Genomic DNA, 21,094 nt, shown 5'->3' with positions numbered 1-21,094 from the left:
ATTAATACCTGCAGCAAGGACTTCTATCTGGCATGTGTCCGGAACTCTAGTCACAGGTCTAGCATTATGGTTATGTACCCATGACTTCAATTTCATATCCTTTAGATGACTTCCTTGAGCCAGTCATTTCCTGTTTTGTTCTTTCTTTCAGGAGTCTGATTAAGGACCAGTAATAGCTTCACGGCCTTAAGAGATTAACACCAGCTGTTAATGTGCTGTATGATAAGTTAAAGAAGTTTGAGGAATAGGTTGACATTTCATCATTGTTCCCTAGTAGGGGAGGGACACCATTAATTAAAAAAAAGTTTTATCAAAGTGGTTGACTAATGCATCCTCTTTTGCTGTGCTGTTAAAGGTACTTGACCTGAATAATTGCTCTAGTCGAACTGCAAGAATGTTGCTCTGGCAGATTTTTGCATTGGTCATTAAAACTTGCATACATCGCTTTACAAATCACTGCATCTTGGATCAGCACAGAGTAAGCAGAGTCTTCTTTAGTTCTTAGATTTGGCATTCCATCTTTGGCATTTGTAAGCTCCTCCTTTGTTTCCTCTTTGATCTTTTTTTGAGTTGCTGCTTGGCATTCTGCTGTTTTGGATGCTCCCATACTCTCCTACCCCCCCCCCCCGACCAGCTCTTATGGAACCTGTACACTACTCAAACTTGGGTCATTAAAGTCATAGTTAGATCATGTTGAAAAAGTAGCACTGTTGTGTGTATAGTCACTGTCTGTAGGTCTTCAGGTAGACTACTGAAGTGGGTTTCTTTACTCTCTTTCCTTTTTTTTTTTTTTTTTTTTTTCCTTTTTGCTCATGGCTGTACTACTGAGAGTTAATAAGGGATGGGACTTTCTTGTAACCTGCTCACTGTTTTGTGCATATTCTACAAAAGCCTCTCCATTTGGATGGAGGTGAGAACCAGGGAACTGTGGTGAAGATCATCCCCCCTTAACTGTAGTGCAAAGGGTACTGATGTGCACAGGGAGACGTCTTCACTGAATCTTCATGCTGAAATTTTTCAGCTAGATGTGGGTCATGGAAGATGATCCCAGAGATCAAACCTACTACTTACTCTGCTTTTTTTCTTTAAATCGATTAAGTCCTTTCTAGTTGTATAGTAATAATGTTATTATTCATGTTTGCTTATCCTTTGAATATTTACATTACGATCCAATAAGAATAATTCCTACCAAAATTTTATAAAAATACTCGTGCATGGAGTGAACTAAAACTTCTGTGCAAAAGTAATGTTTTTAAACACCATTATTTAATTATCACGCAAGACACAGGCACATACAAATAAGCAGAAAAGAAATCAAACCATGTTAACATTTTTCATATTCATGTATTTTTTTATCTTTATTTTAAATATTTCACTCCAGCATTATCTAAGTAGCTGAATTCCTGCTTGCTGTTAAACCTTACTTCGCCTGAACATTATTTTGCATGTATTGTTCCTAAAAATTCAGTTTGTTTCTATGTAACTTGCTCTTTCCCTTTTCCAAAACTCCCACCTCTAGTTCTTTTTCCCATTTAAAATACTCAGTACTTCAGCTACAGTTGGTTTAGATTTTGATTTCCATTTTCTAGTAATTGTTTTTATGGCAACTAATAGAATTAAACTTGATAAAGTCTTACCTTTGGTTAGGCAATTCAGATCCTGTGTTCCAGTTCAAAAAACATTTTCTTTAGTTAACAGCCATTTACTTTCCCAACATTTCTGACCGAGTACTCTGTAGGAAATTTTTTAAATCTGGTAACATGTTATAGTCCCCCAAAACATGTTCCCAGTTAGTCTTACTTTTCCCTTACTTCTCCTGCATTTGCTGTCTACCAGAGGAAAAAATCTCTGAAGTCAGCTTGGGGTATAAAAATACCTATGCCGCAAACTTTTCCAATGTGTAAAGCTAATGCTGAATGTACTTGGCTATGTGGTGCATATCGGTAAAGCCCTAACTATGGCTTGAATTACCCAAGTTTGAGTAGTGCACAGGTTCTAGAAGAGCTGGTCAGGGGGTAGGAGAGTATGGGAGTGAGAAGCATTGCAGACTTACTTATCCTTAGTGGTATGGACATAGTAGTCCTGTTAAGGCCAGTCTTCTCCCATGTAAGTAGAAGTTTGCATGTTACCAGTGGGTTGCAGTCCATAGCGGGTGTGTTTAGGATGCCCTTAGAGTGATGTGGATGCATACAGCCAACACCAGGGGTGAGGTTTGAGCCAAAAAATTGCAGGGATATCAATGAGGGCACAAGAACAGACATGGTGGCCTATTGATACCACCAGTTCTACTCTCGCATTCACTGGAAAATACCCAGAAAGAGGCAACAAATGTGCTGGACTGATGAAGGGGGGATACACAGTCAGTAGGAAAGGCATATAAAGAAAGTAATCAGTAAAGAATGTGTTGGTGTGTACATGCATACATGTGTGTGTATGTATATAATATATATATATATATATATATATATATATATACACACACACACATATATGTATATATTTATGTGTGTGTGTAGATATACGTAGTTATATATGTTTGCATGTTTTCCAAATTGAGTAAAATGAAACTTGCTTGATTACTTGGTGAGAATAGTTAACATTATCAGAAATTGACTTGAGATATAAAATAGTAAGATTGTTTTCTAAATCCCTCCTTTTTGTGTTATTGTATAGGATTACCAGCTGTATGCTACCCATGGTCAGAATCAAAGTGCACAGTGTTACCCACCATCCAGTTTTGTGACCACAGCTTCACCAGCCACAAGCACAGCCAACAGTATACCTGCCACAGTTGCTTTGCAGTCTGGAAAAGACAACTTGGAGTACAATCAGCAAGAGCTCAGACTGTCCTCTGGTACTTCAAGCTTTTTTATTAGCAGCACTATTTTTTTCTTTCCTTGATTTTTCACAATTTTAATTTTTTTTACTTGTATATGTGTGTATGTATATATATATATATATATATATATATATATATATATATATTTTTTTTTTTTTTTTTTAGCAACGTTTTCACTAACCCTTATTATTAATTATGTCCATGCACATTAGAGATTGCAGTACTGTCATACCTTTCAACCTCTTAGAGCAAGAAATCTGGACAAAGCTATAAAGAAAAGTGGGGCAAAGGCCCAAAAATAGGGACAGTGTTTAAATGTTGCTCTTACAAACTTTGTAAGTTGCTAGAATAACAGGTTTTGCATTAGCATGAATTTTCTGAAGGCTGTGAAGTTCATAGGTTGGTACTAGGCTATCGGCCATAGGGCCTGTACAAGCCTAGCTCCTGGCTGCTTCTTCCCACACTATTTACTTCCCTGGACCCCTGTCTAGCAGGGCGACTGACGTGATTCCCTGGGTGAATTTCCTTTCTCCCATCCAATCGTCAAGGTTCCTTTTGAAGAGGGCCAATGAGGCGCTCTGCTTGACATGTATGGGCAGTTTGTTCCAGAGTCTGAGGAGTCTCTGGGTCAGGAACCTATCCCTGAAACTTGTTTTGTTTATTGTGATGACAAGGTTTAGATCCCTGGAGTGTGTGGCTCTGAGGGATTGGGATTTCTTTAAGTGTAGCATGTCCAACAGCCCTGGGTTTGACATGTCCTTGTATGTTAAGCAGAGATCGCCTCTGAGTCGATGATATGCGACAATAGCTGGAGGCTTGTGATTCTTTTAGTGCGGTATTTCTGCGGCCTTTCCAGTTGTTACAGGTGTCTTGAGAGGTACATACCAAATGGGGCATTGTAGTCTATAATGGGTCTAATGAGGGATGAGTACAGTGGGACAGTGACCTCCTTTTTTCAGGATGAACAGCCCTTAGTGATGAGGTGTACCACATAGAAATATTTCCTGACTGTTGTGGCAATGTCGTTATCGAAGGTGAGACCACTGTCCACCTGTGTCCCTAAGTCTCTTATCAGACTTTCGGTGTTTAGTGTACTGCCACCTATGTGGTAATTCACAGGTACATGTTTTTTCCCAAAGGGGATAACTATACATTTCTTGGCATTGAGCTTGAGCCCATGGCTCTGGCACCAAGCATCTGTTTCTGTAACGCCCTTTTGTAGAGTATCCACATCATTTGGAGATTCAATAATGGCTCCCAGTTTGCAGTCATCTGTGAACTCTGTTAGCCAGAGTCCCTTAGTATTGGCCTGTACTTCAGAGAAGTAGATGCCAAACAAGATTAGTCCCAGGACTGAACCCTGAGGTATTCCACTTGTTTCTTGTCTGGAGCTGGATTTGGAGTAAGCTACTTTTACAGTGTGGGTTCTGTCAGTAAGCCAGCTGGCAACCCATAGAGTGACGTAGGGATTAATGCCCAGCTTAGTAAGTTTATCTATGAATCCAGAGTGGGGGATGGTGTTAAGGCCTTGGCGAGGTCCAGATAGGCTGTGTGGACTGCCTTACCCTCGTCCACGGCTCTGGAGACTGATTCAAAGAAGTCATTCAGGTTCAGGAGACTAGATCTTCCCTTAACAATCCCAAACTGGGTGGGATCCAGTGTTTGAAGGTTGCCATTGTCTTTGTTTATAAGTTCCATGGCCTTGCAGATCAGGCTCGTCAGACTGATGGGGCGGTAGTTCCCGGGATCCAAGGTGGATTCCCCCCTTGTGGAGTGGGATAATTGTAGCTGTGTGCCCCTCAGTGGGCACAAAGCCTGAGGTGAGGCTATGATTAAACATGACACTTAGGTGAGGTGCCAATTCGTTTTGTAGTTCATGTAGTACACAGCTCGGGATGTCATTTGGTCCCATGGATGCTGTATCCTTAGCTTTGGAGAGTGTGTTTTTTACCTGTGTGGCCGTTATTACCGGAATTTGGCAATCTTCTGGTATTGAGATGGGCCATTTAGGAGGTGAGAGAGGGGGTGAAGTTGGCACTGAATCGATCTGCCAGGATATTGGCAATATCCTTGGGATCAGTATATTTAATGCCATTCTGTTGTAGCTCAGAGCAGATCTGAGCATTGCCATTTAGATTCTTGACATAGTTATAGAATGCCTTGTGGTTGTCTTTGGAATCTGGCAATTTTAATTTCGTAACTAGCTTTGGAGGATTTTATGTGGGATCTCAGCTTCTTACTGAGGCTGGTAAGGGAGTTTTTTGCATCCTGGGATTTTCCTCTTTTCTGCAACAGTTTCTTCCTTTTGTTGTAAAGTTTGTTTATGGCAGGAGACCACCAGATTGTCTTCATTTTTTTGGAGGAGAGCATCTTGGTTCTATTTTGGATGGCACAATTCATGCATGAGTGGATGTGCTCATACAGTGCCTTAGTGTAGGACTCAGCAGTTGAACTTTCAGTTCCCGTCTGCATGGGTGTCATGAGGTTTATCACTTCTGACTTGAGTAGCATGAAGTTGGCTTTGGAGAAGTTTTTTTTATGGAGGTTTACTTACTGGGAGGTGGGGGTGGGATGTGGATGTTAAGGGTGATTAGCTTATGGTCTGACCTGACCAACGAGGGGGTGACCATAGGTGTAGAGCATCGATTTCCCATGTTGGTAATGACCAGGTCTAGGATATTGGAGCCCCTGGTGGGACAATGGATTAGCTGATCCAGAGTGTTGGAATTTATGAATTCCAAGAACTTCCAAGTCTGAAACTCAAATCTCTGTCAAACATTACTCTTTAATGATTTACCACTAATTTGCCAGAAAACCACAATTGTATGAAAAACAGACCAAAAAGGAGGCCAAAATGTGGACATTTTGCAAAAATCTGTACGGTTTAGAGGTGTGAGTGCTGTTGGTGCATTACCCTTTTGAAGAAATGCAAACATATTGCATGCATGGACCTTATAAATGTATAAGAAACCAAATAATTTTCAAAGATGTTAGGAAATTTTAAGCATTCAACATTCTTAAGTCTGTGAGAAGTTTTTGTGGATGTTAATGTTGATTTTGGTATACTAAACTGCCACAACGTGGTTTGTGGCTTCACACTGTTCTGTTTTTTTGTCATTTATACAGTACTTCAGAATACATTATACCTATACCTCTCAATCTATAAACACAAGAAATCTGGACAAAGCCAAAAATAATGGAAGGGCTAAGGCCCAAAATCAGGGACATAGTTTAGATATTGCTCTTAACAACTTAGAAAGTTTAATAGATATCAGGTTTTGTGTTACTATGCATTTTCTGAAGGATATGAAATCTGAAACTCAAATGTAATTTAGTTACTTCATTTCTCAAAGATATGTCAGAAAACCACATATTTTATAAGGAACAGACCAGAAATACAAGTAAAAAATCTGAACATTCTGTGAAGATCTGGACAGTTGAGTTAGGATTATACCTACAAGTTTATTCGTGTGCTATTGCCATTTTAAATCTGCTGTATAAACCTTTCTCCCCTTCTGATGAGCATAATGATTTCGCAAAGATGACCCCCTTTTTTACAGATTAAAAAAGGGTTGCTAATATGCTCTGTATACTGCATCATTACATAGTATTGCTCTTCTGTTATCTTCAGATTAGTTTTTTACTGTATATTCATTTTTATTCAAGTTTCTTAAGCCATTGCTAAATTGCTTTTTAAGTACCATATTAACAAATGTTTTTTGCACTGGTTATATGGAGGATTGTGACAAGCCTTTGTTAGGGAAATAGTTACCATGAAATTCGCCTAGAGAATGAACCAGCCAAGCTTGTGTTTGTGAAATGAGTTGTAAAAAAAGTCATGTTGAGAACACAAGGTAAAAGCTTTGATTAGAGCCCTGGCAAGAGAGCCCGCAGGATTTTTTTCAGGGGGGTGCAAACCCGGAGCACTGCCCCAACCCCACCCCATTCAAAGCACCCCCTTCAACCCCCCCCCCCCTCAACACACACATGCAGCCATTCCAGTATCCCATTACTTGGCTATTTTTCCCAGTTGCCATAAACACTGTTCAAAACTCTCTGTGTGCATACTGTTTTATACATTACTTCTACAATGATTACAGATACTTGGTTTTAATTTTCAACTTTTATTTCAAATTTTAGGGCCTCAGGGCCAATAGCCTAGTAACCTGCTATTTTATAGCACAAACACTGATAGACATTTGCTAAACTTAAACAAAGCAATAGTCTTACAATGAAAACAGACAGCGTTAAAACTTCTACCTTTGAAACTTGCATGCACTGAAACAGCATTGAAACCCACATTCAAAGAAAATGCATCTGGCCAGTGGCAGGTTGTTTACCTTTGGACTGTTTTCAAATCATAGGCCCCTTGCACACATTTCAGAACCATGCATAACTGCTTTGATTCACCTTCCTGGTTGTATTAATTATAATATATAATAACTGATTTATATCCCTTGTTAATACAGCACCACTTAGAGTGTGTTTTATAGTTTTGAACATTTTTTTCCGTTAAGCAATGAAACAAAACATATGAACCAATAATGACAAATTGCCCAATTCAGAACATTTCAACCATAAAAGGCCACTTAAACGTCTGTCATTACAATCTACCAATATCAGTCAAAATGCACAATCTCTGCAGAAGTAAAAGTCATCTGAATAATTTCACATTAAAGAGATCTGAAACTAATGCAGAGGTTGTTGCTAGAAAACAGCTTTATATTTCAGTGTTTCATCTACAAATTCAGTGCCTACTGCCCTTAAACAATAAATTGCCTATGTTACATTTTAAAAAAATGCTAAGCTTGTATATTGCAATAGGAATAAGTGGCAAGCGGAAACGCAGGTTCATAGTTACTAGGCATCTCATCCAAAGGATGACATACTCAGGACTGCAGCACTCCACCCCCTTAAAATACAAATCTACATGTGGTGGGAGTAGAACCTACAGCCCTCTACATTAAGATGCAAGTATGTTGCATGCTGTGCTAAGACTGTTTTGAAATTCTACGCCACAACAGTGATACAATTTGCTAAACAAAACAGTTGCACATTTTTAGCAGACTTAGCATGAGCAGTAGTAAACTTCTCTTCCCTTGAAGCTCACGATTCCTTGAAAATAAATTCCACCTGCTGACTTTAAATATGGCATTTCACTCTCTCTCTCAAACACACACACATACCTCAACCTCTGTGAAAATCTGAACGGTTGAGAGGTATGACACACATACATACCCCGGCCTCCTTAGAAAGTGGATAGAACAAAATTTTTGCATTAGTATGCATTTTCTGAGGATATGAAGTCTAAAACCCAACTTCAGTCTTCAATGATTTTCCAGAAAAAACACAATTTTATGAGAAACAATCTGAAAATATGAGGCAAAAATCTGGATAATTGTGAGGTATGAACCCCCCATACACTCCTCCCCTCCCTCTTATACACACACACACACACCTTTACCTACCTACTTCCTACATACACACAGTCTACTGTGTTAAATATTCACCTTTTAATCTATGTTTCCAAAATCTCATATGCTTAGTTCTTGATGTATTTATCAGCCTAACATAAGCAACCATCATGTACCTCATTAAGAGGAAGAGAACTGATGTCAATAGCCTCATTATGTTTACCATTGCAGTCAAAATGAGGAAATAGCATCCCATTAATGGATGTTTAGGCCTATAGACAGGCATATAATGCTGTTGTTTGACAGAAATGAGTCTCTGTAAGTTGTCTTGCCTACTAACTGCTTGAAAGTGATCGAACATCTTGCCTGCTGCTACAGTAAAGTGGCAGATACAGTTCTGAAGTGCTTTTTGTGTTGTTCTATATTTCTAGAAGAGATGGAGCCACTGGTGGAAAGGGGGTGTTCAGAGATGTAAGAAGTACCTCTTATCCAACTGAAAACCTTTCTTGTTCAGTTACCATTGTGGAAACAATATTGCAACCACATGCAAAAAATAATAATAATAAATAAGGAGCAGAAACAAAATAGTATTTCCATAATGGAGCCAACAGATATAGCCAACACTCTAGCTTATATGCTTGGAGCAAATTTCACACCACTGTGGGAAACCCCAGTCACTATTCTTCCCTGCAACAAGATCTCAAGTAAGATCTGGCAGATGGTGCAAAGGGTTAAGGTAACAATCTGTTAATGAGCTACTACCTTTGGTACAGGGTTTGAGTCTTTCAGCATTCATTTGTTTATTGTGTGATCTTGAGTGAATTACTTAACCAGACAAGTGCTTTATGGTAACTGGAAATTTGGGATTGGCTCTTTAATGTTCTCGTGGACTGCATGTCCAATAACTACTAATAAACTTATAAGTTACTTTCAGTATGGTTACCAATGCCCTCGGTAAGGTAAGAAACACTAGCTCATGGAACTAGATGAGATACTAGGACTCCTTATTTGTGCAATCAAATATAACCCTCTGTATCCCTTACTCAGTGAAGCCTTTTGCATGTAATACTCCACTAGTGCCATAAACACAAGAAGCTATTCAGCTTTAGAAAAAGAGTATTGAAAACTGGCTATGTCCCTCATATCTGAAAGCAGACTATTATAACAATCCACAATGAACGTCCCCCTACAGACTCTGATTATTGTTGACTAATCAGCTTCACAAGTTTGTTTTGCAAGGTGTTGGAAAGAACCATCCTGTAACCTCATATTTTCAAGAATAAAAGCATGCTTAACTTTTCATAATTTCTTGCAAACTTCTGGTCTCCTCCAAAAGTATCTTTTTTCAATAAGATCAGTGGTATCACATTTTAAAATTTATACAGAGCCATGCATGGCTGTTAATTGTAAAACTATCAAATGTTTTGTAAAAACTGGTTTTCTGGACAGTCTATGCATTTAACATGTAGATGTTCTTCATAGTATCCCCAAAAAATGTGTAACAAACAGTAATCTATATCCAAATTAGCATTTATATAGGCATGGTTTCATAAGGTAAATAAACATGTACATCTTCCAAATGTTGCCCTCTCACAATACTGAAACAGAGTAAATGTTTGTTTATTGCTAAACTTGAGTTGCTCTCAAGTCAGTAAATTTATCTCTAAATAGTTTAGAGAGCTATACTTAGGAAGACATTTTTTTATCATATACAAACTACTCTGTTCTGAAAAGATCAGGAACACACCACTCCACTTACAAAAGGTTAGGTCAAGACCACACACACACACACACACACACACACACACACACACACACACACACACACACACGTATTTCCTAAGAGCCTACCAAAAGACCAAAGCCATTTCCTTGTGATTGTGATTATGGTCATTATTTATCTTTGCAAGAACAAATTACTGTATTGGATATGTGTTTATACAAATTTAAATCACTACAGTTGGATAATTACTTTTGGGTGAAAGTGTATGGAGACTCCATGTACTTTTACAGGGCTCCATATCTGAAGCAAATTCACCCTTTCACCATGAACTGTTGGATTTTTTTGATCGTACAAGTCTAGAACTTGCTGAACTGCTCATTAAAGAAAATGATAGGCATTTGATGAAACTTGAAACAGGATGTTACTAAACTAGCAGATTCTATCATTGCTGATTTAGACTTTCACATGTCCCAGTTTAACACCATATTTCAGGCCATAGATAACAAACTTGTTCAATTTAAAAACACACCAAGAAATTACTCTGGGATGACTCAGATTATCATAACAGAGCTGTACACCCTAATCCTGCAGGTACAACAAACAAAAACAATCTTGTTGAGACTTTTTATACTAACAATAACGAGGAAACAAATCGACTGGATATCCCTTTAGAGGAAATATCTTTGAGAAGGTCAGAGAGACTGGCCAACAAGCAACAATCCAACTTTCACCAATCAGGGTACTCCCACCCCCATCCCAAGGGAAGGATGAAGAAAAGAAACACAAGAGTGGGTGTGTGAATCAGAATCAGCAATGGTGACTGATTTATTCATCCAGGAGATCACTACTATGCCTTCAGGTACTGTAAATATTGCTTCTTTTTTTGAGAAATAGTTTGTTTTTGAAGGGGTTTAACTTCATCCCCTTCACTAGGGCTAGGGTGGATGACACTCTCCAACTTAAAATTGTTTACCAGAAAGCTTAATTTTCAAGTACTGCTTGGGGGAGAAGTTAATTACAACATTCCCTGACAAGTTTTTGGAAAAGTACAGCAAGTCCCCCTTTACAGCCAGTTATCAATGTTTTTGAGAAGTAATGTGAAAAAAAATACTCACACTGTTACAAAACAATACAAACAATTAAAAAAAAATGTTTGTTATAGAAGAGCAGCTTCTCCAACAATTCACAGTTACAGTATTAGATGCATCAGACTGGACAAAGGTGGGGACATGTTTTTTATGGACAGAGCTAACTACTCTGGGCATATACTACATCTTTTGCATGATGATTGTGTGTACAGTACTGTTTCCACAAATTAAATCAATGTAGCCTACAGGATCATTAAAGTGACACTGGATGAGTTGTTAGATAAAATTCCACAAGGCTTATACAATTTCCTTAGAGTAAATTTTCCTATTATTCCAAAGATTTTTGGCATTCCTAAATCCACTACAGTCTATATGACCCCCCCCCCCATGTCCAACTGTAACTGCTAGTGGATCAGTTACAGAGTCCCTGGCCAAATTTATAGACCAAAAATTGAAAAACCTGTTTCTTTCCCACATATTATAAGAGACTCATGGGATCTCCTTGAGCCTTTTTAAAACTCCCCCTCTTTTCCAAATGTGATGGCTACTTCAGACACTGCAATGATTTACCTATCATTTGGAAAGAAAGTGCTGATGAACTTGAAGAATTCATACTACAGTTACAAGGGAGCACCTCCTTTCTAAAGCTCACATATTCTTTTGTATATGAACAGATTAAATATCTTGACATTGACATCAGAAAAGGAGTTAATGAAGAATTCACTACCAGGATTTACAGAAAGTCTACTTACTGTAACATTTATTTTTTTTTCACTAGTTGCAATGCCTTCCATCAGAAGAGAGGTGTGGTAAAAACTCAATTTATTAGAACCTCTCGCTTGACCTTAGATGATGTAATGTGTCTTGAGCAATTCAACATTCTAAGATCTATGTTTTTGGATCATGGCTGCCCCCTACCACTTCTGGATTCAACCAGAGAAGAAATATAGACAGAGAAAAACACCAAATATCCCTATCGTCATGAAAGGGCTGAACCAGCTCAACAAAGACAATCAAACAGGGATTTAATGGCTAAAGTAATATGGTCCTGCATTACACTTCGGATGTCAAGGACATTGAAAAGATTTTGTGAACAGACTTGTTCATGATACAATGTGATGAAAGCATCAAATAGTTTTTTTTTTTCTACACCGCCATCTTTTACCTATAAAATTAAATCTAACATAAAATCCCTTCTTGAGTAACCTATTGATCATCATATGGGAACCTTTATCTATCAAGAAATATGGGAATTGTCATCAGTCCCCTTATATAAACACTTATTACAATGACACCCTTTTAAGTAGATTGATTCTTCTGTGCATGATGGAGCTTACAGTTTTTTTTCTCATACATGTGCATCTTGTCCTGCTTTCTATGTGGGGAAAAAGTAAGAATGCTTTGAATAAGCATATCTATTAACATGTTTACAATATTCAAGATAAGGACAGTAAAAGTGCACTGGCCAGGCATTCCATTGTTTGTGACAAATTCACTAAGTTTACATTTCTAGTTCTTGAGCAAATACAAAATCCTCCTTATGTAGGGGACCAGCAGAACAAACTGCTTAACCAGGAAATGCCATGGTAGCTTAAGCTGGATGCTACCAACTTTCCCAGTTTAAATGACAACATTACTATTAGTAGTGAACTATAAAGGAGAGCCATCAGAATGAGTTTGTGTTTCATCCAACATTTTTTGTTTGGTTAGTATTTTTTGCCTAGTTAGTATTTAGGTGTTTTGGTTCAGGTTTTAAAAGCTTTGACTTATTTTTAGTGTTACTTCATTTTTTTCTGTTTCATGTTGATTTCAGCTACAATAAGTTGTGATTGGTTTACATGGGAGGTGTGTCTTTTGCACTTAAGTTGTAAAATGGCTTCCAAAACCAGTACATTCATAGTTCTGATGTCTTTGTGTTACAGATGAAAGTGCTAAACTGTGGATGTTTTTAACCTATCTTTGGTATTAAACACATTCTTAAACAAGTTTTGACTTCTGTGGCTGATTTGTGGTTTTGCTGTTACACACATAAAGGACCTTAATCTATATAAAAAATAAAAAGATAGGTCACATTGGTCTGAGCCCTTCCTATTCCAATGTATCCCCCCTCTTTTGAATAAATTACCACTGCATTGTACGCCAAACCAGTATCATAGATGCATACAATACTAGCTCAGGCAATTGGATTGTCACCCACAAATTCTCTCGCCCAAGCTTATCTTGGGTATCCCTCCTTGATGCAAGTGGTAAATTACAGTTTGTGTAAGAAGACAGTAGATGCCCTACAATATTCCAAATAGATGGGGTTTTCACTGCTGATGTCCATCTGGGGTACCAAAGCTTTAACCTTCCTAGAAGCATACATCTGATATATAACTTTATCTCTCAGGTATAGGGGTATATTAACTCTTTCACGTCTAGCTTGAGTGGAATTTCACACCACCTACACCTGAAGGGTTCTTAGCTGGACAAGCCTTCACCTGAACTAAACTTTTTCAATCTAGCTGTAAACAAATTGTATATCTTACAAACAAAAATTACCAAAAAAGTTAAAATATGAAAGCTATTCAGCACACACTCCTCTTCATAATGATATGTCCGCCAGACATCATCATTTTATATTTAACAATTAATTAAATACATAATTTTACATACTATAATTACTCAAACAAGTAATATCTCTAACTGTAGTAGACAGACCTCCACTGTCAGTGTGATTTTTGCTAAGGTAGATGTATTCTACATTTGGCTGTAAACTAGATGTATAGACGTATTCCATTTTTTAGATATTTGCAATAATTATCAATACTATACATATTTGAATAGTTAATGGATAAACAAATGTAAATATCTACTAAGCAGAGATGGTTAGACACCAACTATCAGTGCAAAATTTTGTAGGCCTTGTGTATACTTTCAGGTGATACCATGGAGTACCATATAAATAGCCTTTGGCTGAAGTTATTAATGTAATTATGAGAATATGCCATGCATTCATACCAGGAAAAAAAATCATACTTTCTGTTCTACTAAGTATACTTCTCAACTTCTTAGAGCAACAAATCTGGACAAAGCCATAAATAATAGCATGATAAAGACACAAAAATAGGGATGATTTTTAAATATTGCTCTTACAAACTTAGAAAGTTTATATTATAACAGGTTTTGTTTTGGCATGAAACTCAAATGTCTGTAATGTATACAGACAGGCAAAAGAAACCTCAGTCTCCATGACCTGTGCCAGGACAGGTTTGTAGATACAATAAGGCAGTAAAAACTGCAAGAAAAACTCAACCAAACTGGAATTTCACACTCCTAACTCCTTACCTTACTGTGGGCGACTCTCTGGCAGCAATGATGAGATTCCCTTCCCACGCACATTTGCGTTTAAAATTCATGCGACGCACGCGTGACTGTTGGGTCCTAAAACAGGTCTTTGCTGCTGAAAAGTGCTATGGTTCCGGGTGGCGCCTATGCACAGAAGATGAAAACAGGTCGCAAACACTTGTTGCGTCTGTGCGACTGGACGGTATGCAAAGGGCGTTCTTAAAGAGGAACGCCCTTTAAAAAAAAAAACTTTTGCTTGCACCCCCCTGGAACCTGCCTGTGTAAAAAAAAGTGCATCATTACAAAGTGTCTGACTGCTTTCAAAGCCTGAATACATCTTTTGCTGCCAAACAAACCACAGCCAGAAGTGAAATGTACCTCTAATCCATCAACTGCTTCAAAAACTGACCAGCTCTGCCACACTCATGTTTTTGTTGTTCATTGCATGGTAACACTGTATTAAAGCTTTCAAAACTGTCAGAAGGTCTTTGATGCAGTTCTCTTGTTTGCTACTTGTGTAGTGTAGTGAGAAGGCAGCTAATAAGCTACTTGTGTGAGGACCTTTCTAATAGCAAGGTTCTTATGTTGAGAAGCCAGCTAATAACCAGGTTCTTATGTAACAACCTTTCTAATAAGATTCTTGCGGAAGATGCTTGCCATCGTTACAAGCTTCGTATAGAGGTTCTTACGTAGGAAACATGCAATAAGGTTATTTCTTTCTGTTTCATGGCATATTCCATGTACTTGTTTGTTTTGTGTACAGCATTCCATTTGCTGTTAATTGAGATTCTTCTGTTTTTTGTTTTTATCCAGTTTCTCTTTCAGTCTTATTTATAGTTATCGATGGTGTACTGATCTGCTTTTGCCTGCTTTTGTTTGCAAGCAGTGATTTTGGTGACTGTCATTGCTTGAACTGTGACCTTTGCTGTTTTGCTTCCTTTTAACTTAGCAGCTTACTCTGTTTCCTGTCAACTGCTGCTCTCAAATTCTTTTGTTCCAGTATTAGTGAATGGCTGGATTTGTGAGAGTCTGGTTTGTGATTTGGGCAGTGTAGTGTTCCATAATACTGAATTACTGTTTGGTTTGCATTTTGGATGGGCTGATTTCAGTTCAGGCAGTGTAATGTTGCATGGTACTGAATTATTACATGGCTGGCATTCTGAATGGGCTGATTTTCAGTTCAGGCAGTGTAATGTTGGATGGTACTGGACTATCCCTTGATCTTGACCTTGAGCTTCTACTGCTCTTTGATTGTTTGGGACTACAGTCAGTGACATGCAGCATGAAAGTGACCTGTGAAGTTTTCTGGTTGATAGTCAGCCCATTGGATTGTTAATTTCACCACTGCTAGAGCAGTTGGAGCCATTAAAAATGTTGGGTGTGCTTGAGTTTCTGTAATTGTTCATTTCTAATTTGTTTACCTTAGTAAAGCTGGAGTCATGGAGGAGTTAGAACCATTGGAGCTGCTGGAACCATCGAGTCCTGATTCGATATACAGGAATAGCTGTATTGGTCACTAGGCAGTTTTTAGCCTTTGCAGTTTCAGCTCTTGGCTCTTGTTGGAGGTGCATTTTTATTGCTGGAAGGTAGTTGCTGTTAGTCCAGTGCTATCTTGATTGCTGCGCCATTTTTGTCAGTGTTTTCCTTTGTGGACTGCTTGGACTTCAGTTGGCAGAAAGCTCTTTATGCTGGTGATTGGGTTAGATCTGTATTTGTGCAAAATTGAACAGCTTTATTTCTACTTTATAACTAACAATTGCATTTTGTCCAGTTTGTTTCTGAACCAGTAGAACAACCAGTTAACATTTTTTTAACTGTCTAAATCAGTAATATCTTTTTTAGAACAGTTTTTGTGGCTGATAGTACTGTAAACCTTGGGCAGTGTGATACAACATTCAAGACAGAACTTATTTGCTGTTATTGACTCCTGCTATTTTTGCACCTTACTATTTTGTAAAATTACTCAAATTTGAATAGCTTTTTATCTTTTATTCACTTTTGCTATATTGTGTGTCTAATGACCAGGTCATTGGTTGTTTTTATGACAAGGAGTCTCTACTAGCTCTCGTACCTTTTGTTTTTCTTGTACCTCTAACTGGTTATATTTATATCTGCAGGAGATTTGGAAAAGGAAGAAAAGAAGCATAGGGTGGGCATCTGTCACCATCAGTGTCAGATTCTTGTGTGTGCTGAGCCTAGGGTCTTATAAAATATCCCCTTGAGCTCTAGTTACAGTTAAGGACAGGCAGCAAGGGACTTGTTCTCCTTTATCCCAAGAAAAGATGCTGTATTTCAGTCCAATGCCAGCCAGAAATAAGTCTGCTCTTATTTCTGACCTCTTTCACGGCATTGACCTTGCCTTCATCTCTGAAACCTGGCTTAGTGAAAACTGTTGGCCAGCTGCGGTAGCTATCATGCCGTCAGGGTTTTCAGTTGTGCAATATTCAAGACTGTTGAGGTCTGGTGGTGGAGTAGCTGTTTTCCCTATATCCATTTGGAGTTTAAAGGAGATTACAGCTGAGGTTTCCTTTGAATATGTTATTGCAGTGGAAGCAAACTGCTAGTACCCTCTTGCTCATTGTTCACCAGTTAGTAGAAGAATGCTCCTTCAGGAGTTCTTAAACTTTCTTGTGGACATTTTGTTATATGTGGTTAATTTTGGGTGACTTTTAACATCTAGATTGACGAGGAATCCTTGATTATAGGTAAGGAATTCCTGCTCATCATGCAGAAATTTGGGTTTGCTCAGGTAATTTCTTCAGCTTTCCGTATCCATGGACATACATTGGATTTGATTCTTCAGCAAAAAAATCAGTGGTTTGGATGGACCCAGTTCCATGGTCAGATCACAGTCTTATTTCTTCATCTCTGTACTTTCCTAGAGTGGCTGCCTAAGACCAGTGTCTGATGACCTGTAGAAATCTCAACCAAATTTCTTCATTCACTGATAACTTTGATTTGTGAACAACTGCAGGAGATGAGTGCCTGAACTGTCACTGAGGTATTTGAAGCATATTATAGTGCGTTGACTGTAATGTGCTTCGACTGTCTCATTGGTAGCCCAAAGCTGTGTATGCCCTGTCCGCCTTGTGCTAAGTGAGCCATAATACAATTTTGACTCCGTGAAGGCTAGAGTGGAATGCCAAAGTACTTGCTTTACTGCAGGACACGCTTCGTGTCTTTCAGAGCTTAATTATATGAAGAGATGCACATCTTTCATGTGAAATTTCTGCAGTAGCCAGTCGCCTTGCTCTCCCAAGTAGCTGGCTTGCTAAGTGATCCCCTCCAGTCTGTTTGCTAGGAAGTGAATGTTCTCAGGAGTGTGTTTTGACTGCTAGCTGTTTTGTTCAAAACTGGCCTCCATTAAGTTGAGTGTCATTAGTATGCTTGCAAGAGTTCACAGCATTTCTACAGTATCTGTGGTCTTGATACTGTTTTGAATTTTGGGATACCTACTTGCAATGATTTCATATTGCTTACTTTTACATATGCTCAAACACGTGGACCAGATCGGTTTCCCACTAAGCTTGTCGAATGTTGCCTGAATGTTTTGGTACTGCCGATTAGCTTTTTGTTAATTGGGTTACTCTGATTCTGAATTTTTGGCTGGATGATAATAACTTGGACAATTGCAGACAGATGTAAAAACTACCTTTTGTCATTAGGATCATTGAGAAGGCAATAAGTATGAAGCTAAATTCTTATGGAATGCGTGATCCATTATTGCCCAGTTTTACATCTAAGCATAGTACTGAGGCTGCCCTTTTTAGTGAATGCAATAAATGCTGTAAAGCTTGACAATGCATATTTATTACACTGCATGACTTTGAAGGTGGTTCTATGGGTTTACGGTTTCATAAAATACCCATGGGGATAGAATTAACTAAGGATGTGAAACATGATTTTAATTTATTATTTGATTCATTTGGGATAGAATTTATGAAATTTTTGATCAAATATAATGACATGAAGTTGTGTAAAATTATAAAAGAAGTTGAAAAAAATGAATGAAATTATTGTACATGATTTGACTTTTGAATATTGGGAAAAGTTATATTTTAAACAATTTGAGCTTGCAGAATCTAGAGCTAAAAAAGCATTTGATAGAAAAAATAAGAAATTACAAAGGGACACTGAACAATACAAAAGAGGTGAAACCTTTAATTGGGGGGGGACGGTGTGAATCTGATACTGACAATCAATTATGTAATGAACAATTTCATCACACGCCACCCCCACACAAAGAAAATTTTCATCAGGTATACAAGAAGGGGAATTTTCAGCAGGAGTACAAGACAGGAAATTATACCAAGTGGACAAAAGGGGAAAGGTGGAAACAAAAGAAGTACCAACCATTCAAAAGGTGGTAAAAGAAGCAGTAGAGCGTAACATGAATACAGCTACATCTAGTGAAGGAGGGGATGGTATAATTACACAGGAAGGTGTTACATATCAGTATAAGAATTTCAAAATTTTTAATTAGTGAAATTGAACTAAATGTAGCACATTTCAGTTTACTCTCAAAAGGCATGAAATTTATACCTATTACTCGGTTTCACATTGTTGAATGTGTAAGTGAATTCAAACAATACATTAGGAAGTTAAATTTAGCTCTTATGTTTAAAGACAGAAATGATAATCCAGCTACATTGAAGAGTATACTTAAGAAGAAGAGTAGTTATATGCCTGTAATGAACCCCAATGTCCAGATGTATGACAAAATGGTTACAAGGGAGATGTATCAATTTAACAAAAGGAACGTAGGAAAAAAGTTAAATCAAACTTAACAGTACAAGAAGTCAAGGTTTTAGAAGAATTAAGAGCTAACAAAAATTTAAGAATAATGAAGCCCGATAAGGGTAGAGGGATTGTGATTTACGATTCTTTAGAATACAGGTCTACAATACATGACTTATTGCACAGATCAGGTAATTATACTGTAACCTCTATGAATGAAGCCCATATTGCGTATAGAAGAATAGACATGTTTTTAGAAGAATTCTTGTTGGATTGTAGAATAACTGAGGAGTTCTATAACTTTTTGAAGGTTGAATACCCATATATGGCAACTATAGTGGGTATACCTAAAGTCCACAAAAATGTTTCTGACCCCCCCCCATTTAGACCAATTATTTCAGGAAATAAATCAAAGACATTTCCTATAGGAGTAGCAATAGATTCTATGCTTAAATCAATATATGGTGAGATAAAATATTTAGTAAAAGACTCATGGGATTTTTTAAAAAAATGTTCCTGTTAACTTGGAGAATAATGAGTTGTTATTTATCTCAATAGATGTAATAGATCTTTTTACTTGTATACCATCGACCCAGGGGAATGGAAGTTTTTTCTAACAGCATCCAGAAATATAGTAATCTTGGATGGGACAGAATAAGTTTAATTACTGAAATGATGACAATAGTATTGGAAAACAACTTAATTTATTATGAAGGGGAAATATTTAGACAAACTAAAGGAGTAGCTATGGGGGCAGCTTGTGCTCCCATATATGCAAATCTTGTAATGTTAGACTGGGAAGATGGTACTATATTCAATGTTGAGTATATGGAAAATATTAAGTACTATTCCCGTTTTTTGGACGACATTTATATTTTATGGAAAGGAAGCCAGGAATCTTTTAATAATTTCTTAGAATATCTTAATAGGAGTAGTGAGTTTTTGAAATTCACTTCAGAAATCAACAATAAAGGAGTGGCATATTTAGTTACACTTATTACCATTGATGGAATGAGTTTTAAGTCTAAAATACACAGGAAGGCAACTTTTTCAAACTCCTATTTGGATTACAATATTAACCATCCCAGGAAACTAAAATACAATATTTACAAAGGACAATGCATCAGGGCCCTCAGAATGACTTCTGGCTACGGTGGCATGTTAGAAAAAGTTAATTACATTTACAAATTATTTAAAGAAAGAGGATATGAAATAGATATGATGCAAGAAGTTAATAAATATGTTATTAGTGAATGGGGGAGGAAATATACACCATTATTAGGTATGAATACAAAACAGACTAATGATGTAGTTGGTAACATTATAAGTAGTAGGAGTAAAGGCAATAACACATACAACAGAGCATGTATTATTGAATTTGGACCTTATAGTAATCATGTGAAGGAGATATTAACTAGGAATTGGCATATTTTATTGACGGACCAAGAAAAGATTGACATTTTAGGATCCACTCCAACTTTTGTTTACAAAATGGGAAACAATTTGAAAAAATTATTAGAACATGATACGAAAACAAGGAAGAATAGGGATTTAGCACGCACATCGAAATGTGGTGCATGTCATCAATGCTTTGCTATTAACGAAGACAAGGGATTAATTTTGGAACATATTAACAGAACAAAACTAACATTCAAGTATGGTAATTGTAACACCAGTATGTTAGTATATTTAGCGAAATGCATGACATGTCCCACTTACTACATAGGAAAGACTGAGAGGAAGTTTAAGAAAAAGAATTTATTCTCATCTTTATAGTATTAGAATGAAAGATACTAAAAATGCTCTCTATAAACACACAAACAGTAGGGGTGAAAATCACTATTTTAAATTTGCTATTTTAGAAAGTTTGTCAGTTAATCCAAGAGGTGGTAATATCAAAAACCTCTTAGCTTATAGGGAATTGTGGTGGCAGTTAACAGATACCACAACACCACCAGGTTTAAAT

General features: G+C 37.4%; 1 protein-coding gene across 3 annotated transcripts in view; it reads left to right on the top strand.

Annotated features, from left to right (window-relative positions):
• The window catches only part of EYA3 (EYA transcriptional coactivator and phosphatase 3), a 1,396,180-nt gene that overhangs the window by 772,314 nt on the left and 602,772 nt on the right, over positions 1 to 21,094 (top strand). For all 3 annotated transcript variants that reach the window (XM_044060112.1, XM_044060111.1, XM_044060110.1), the window contains one exon: positions 2,674 to 2,854. In XM_044060112.1, the coding sequence (XP_043916047.1) occupies positions 2,674 to 2,854 (181 nt within the window). The remainder of the gene's footprint in view (positions 1 to 2,673; positions 2,855 to 21,094) is intronic.

Source organism: Protopterus annectens, chromosome 1.part2 (assembly GCF_019279795.1).
Source record: "Protopterus annectens isolate FY-2018-M chromosome 1.part2, PAN1.0, whole genome shotgun sequence".
NCBI lineage: Eukaryota > Metazoa > Chordata > Ceratodontiformes > Protopteridae > Protopterus > Protopterus annectens.
The sequence above is the reverse complement of the archived record's forward strand: the minus strand, read 5'-3'. Positions and strand labels throughout refer to the sequence as shown.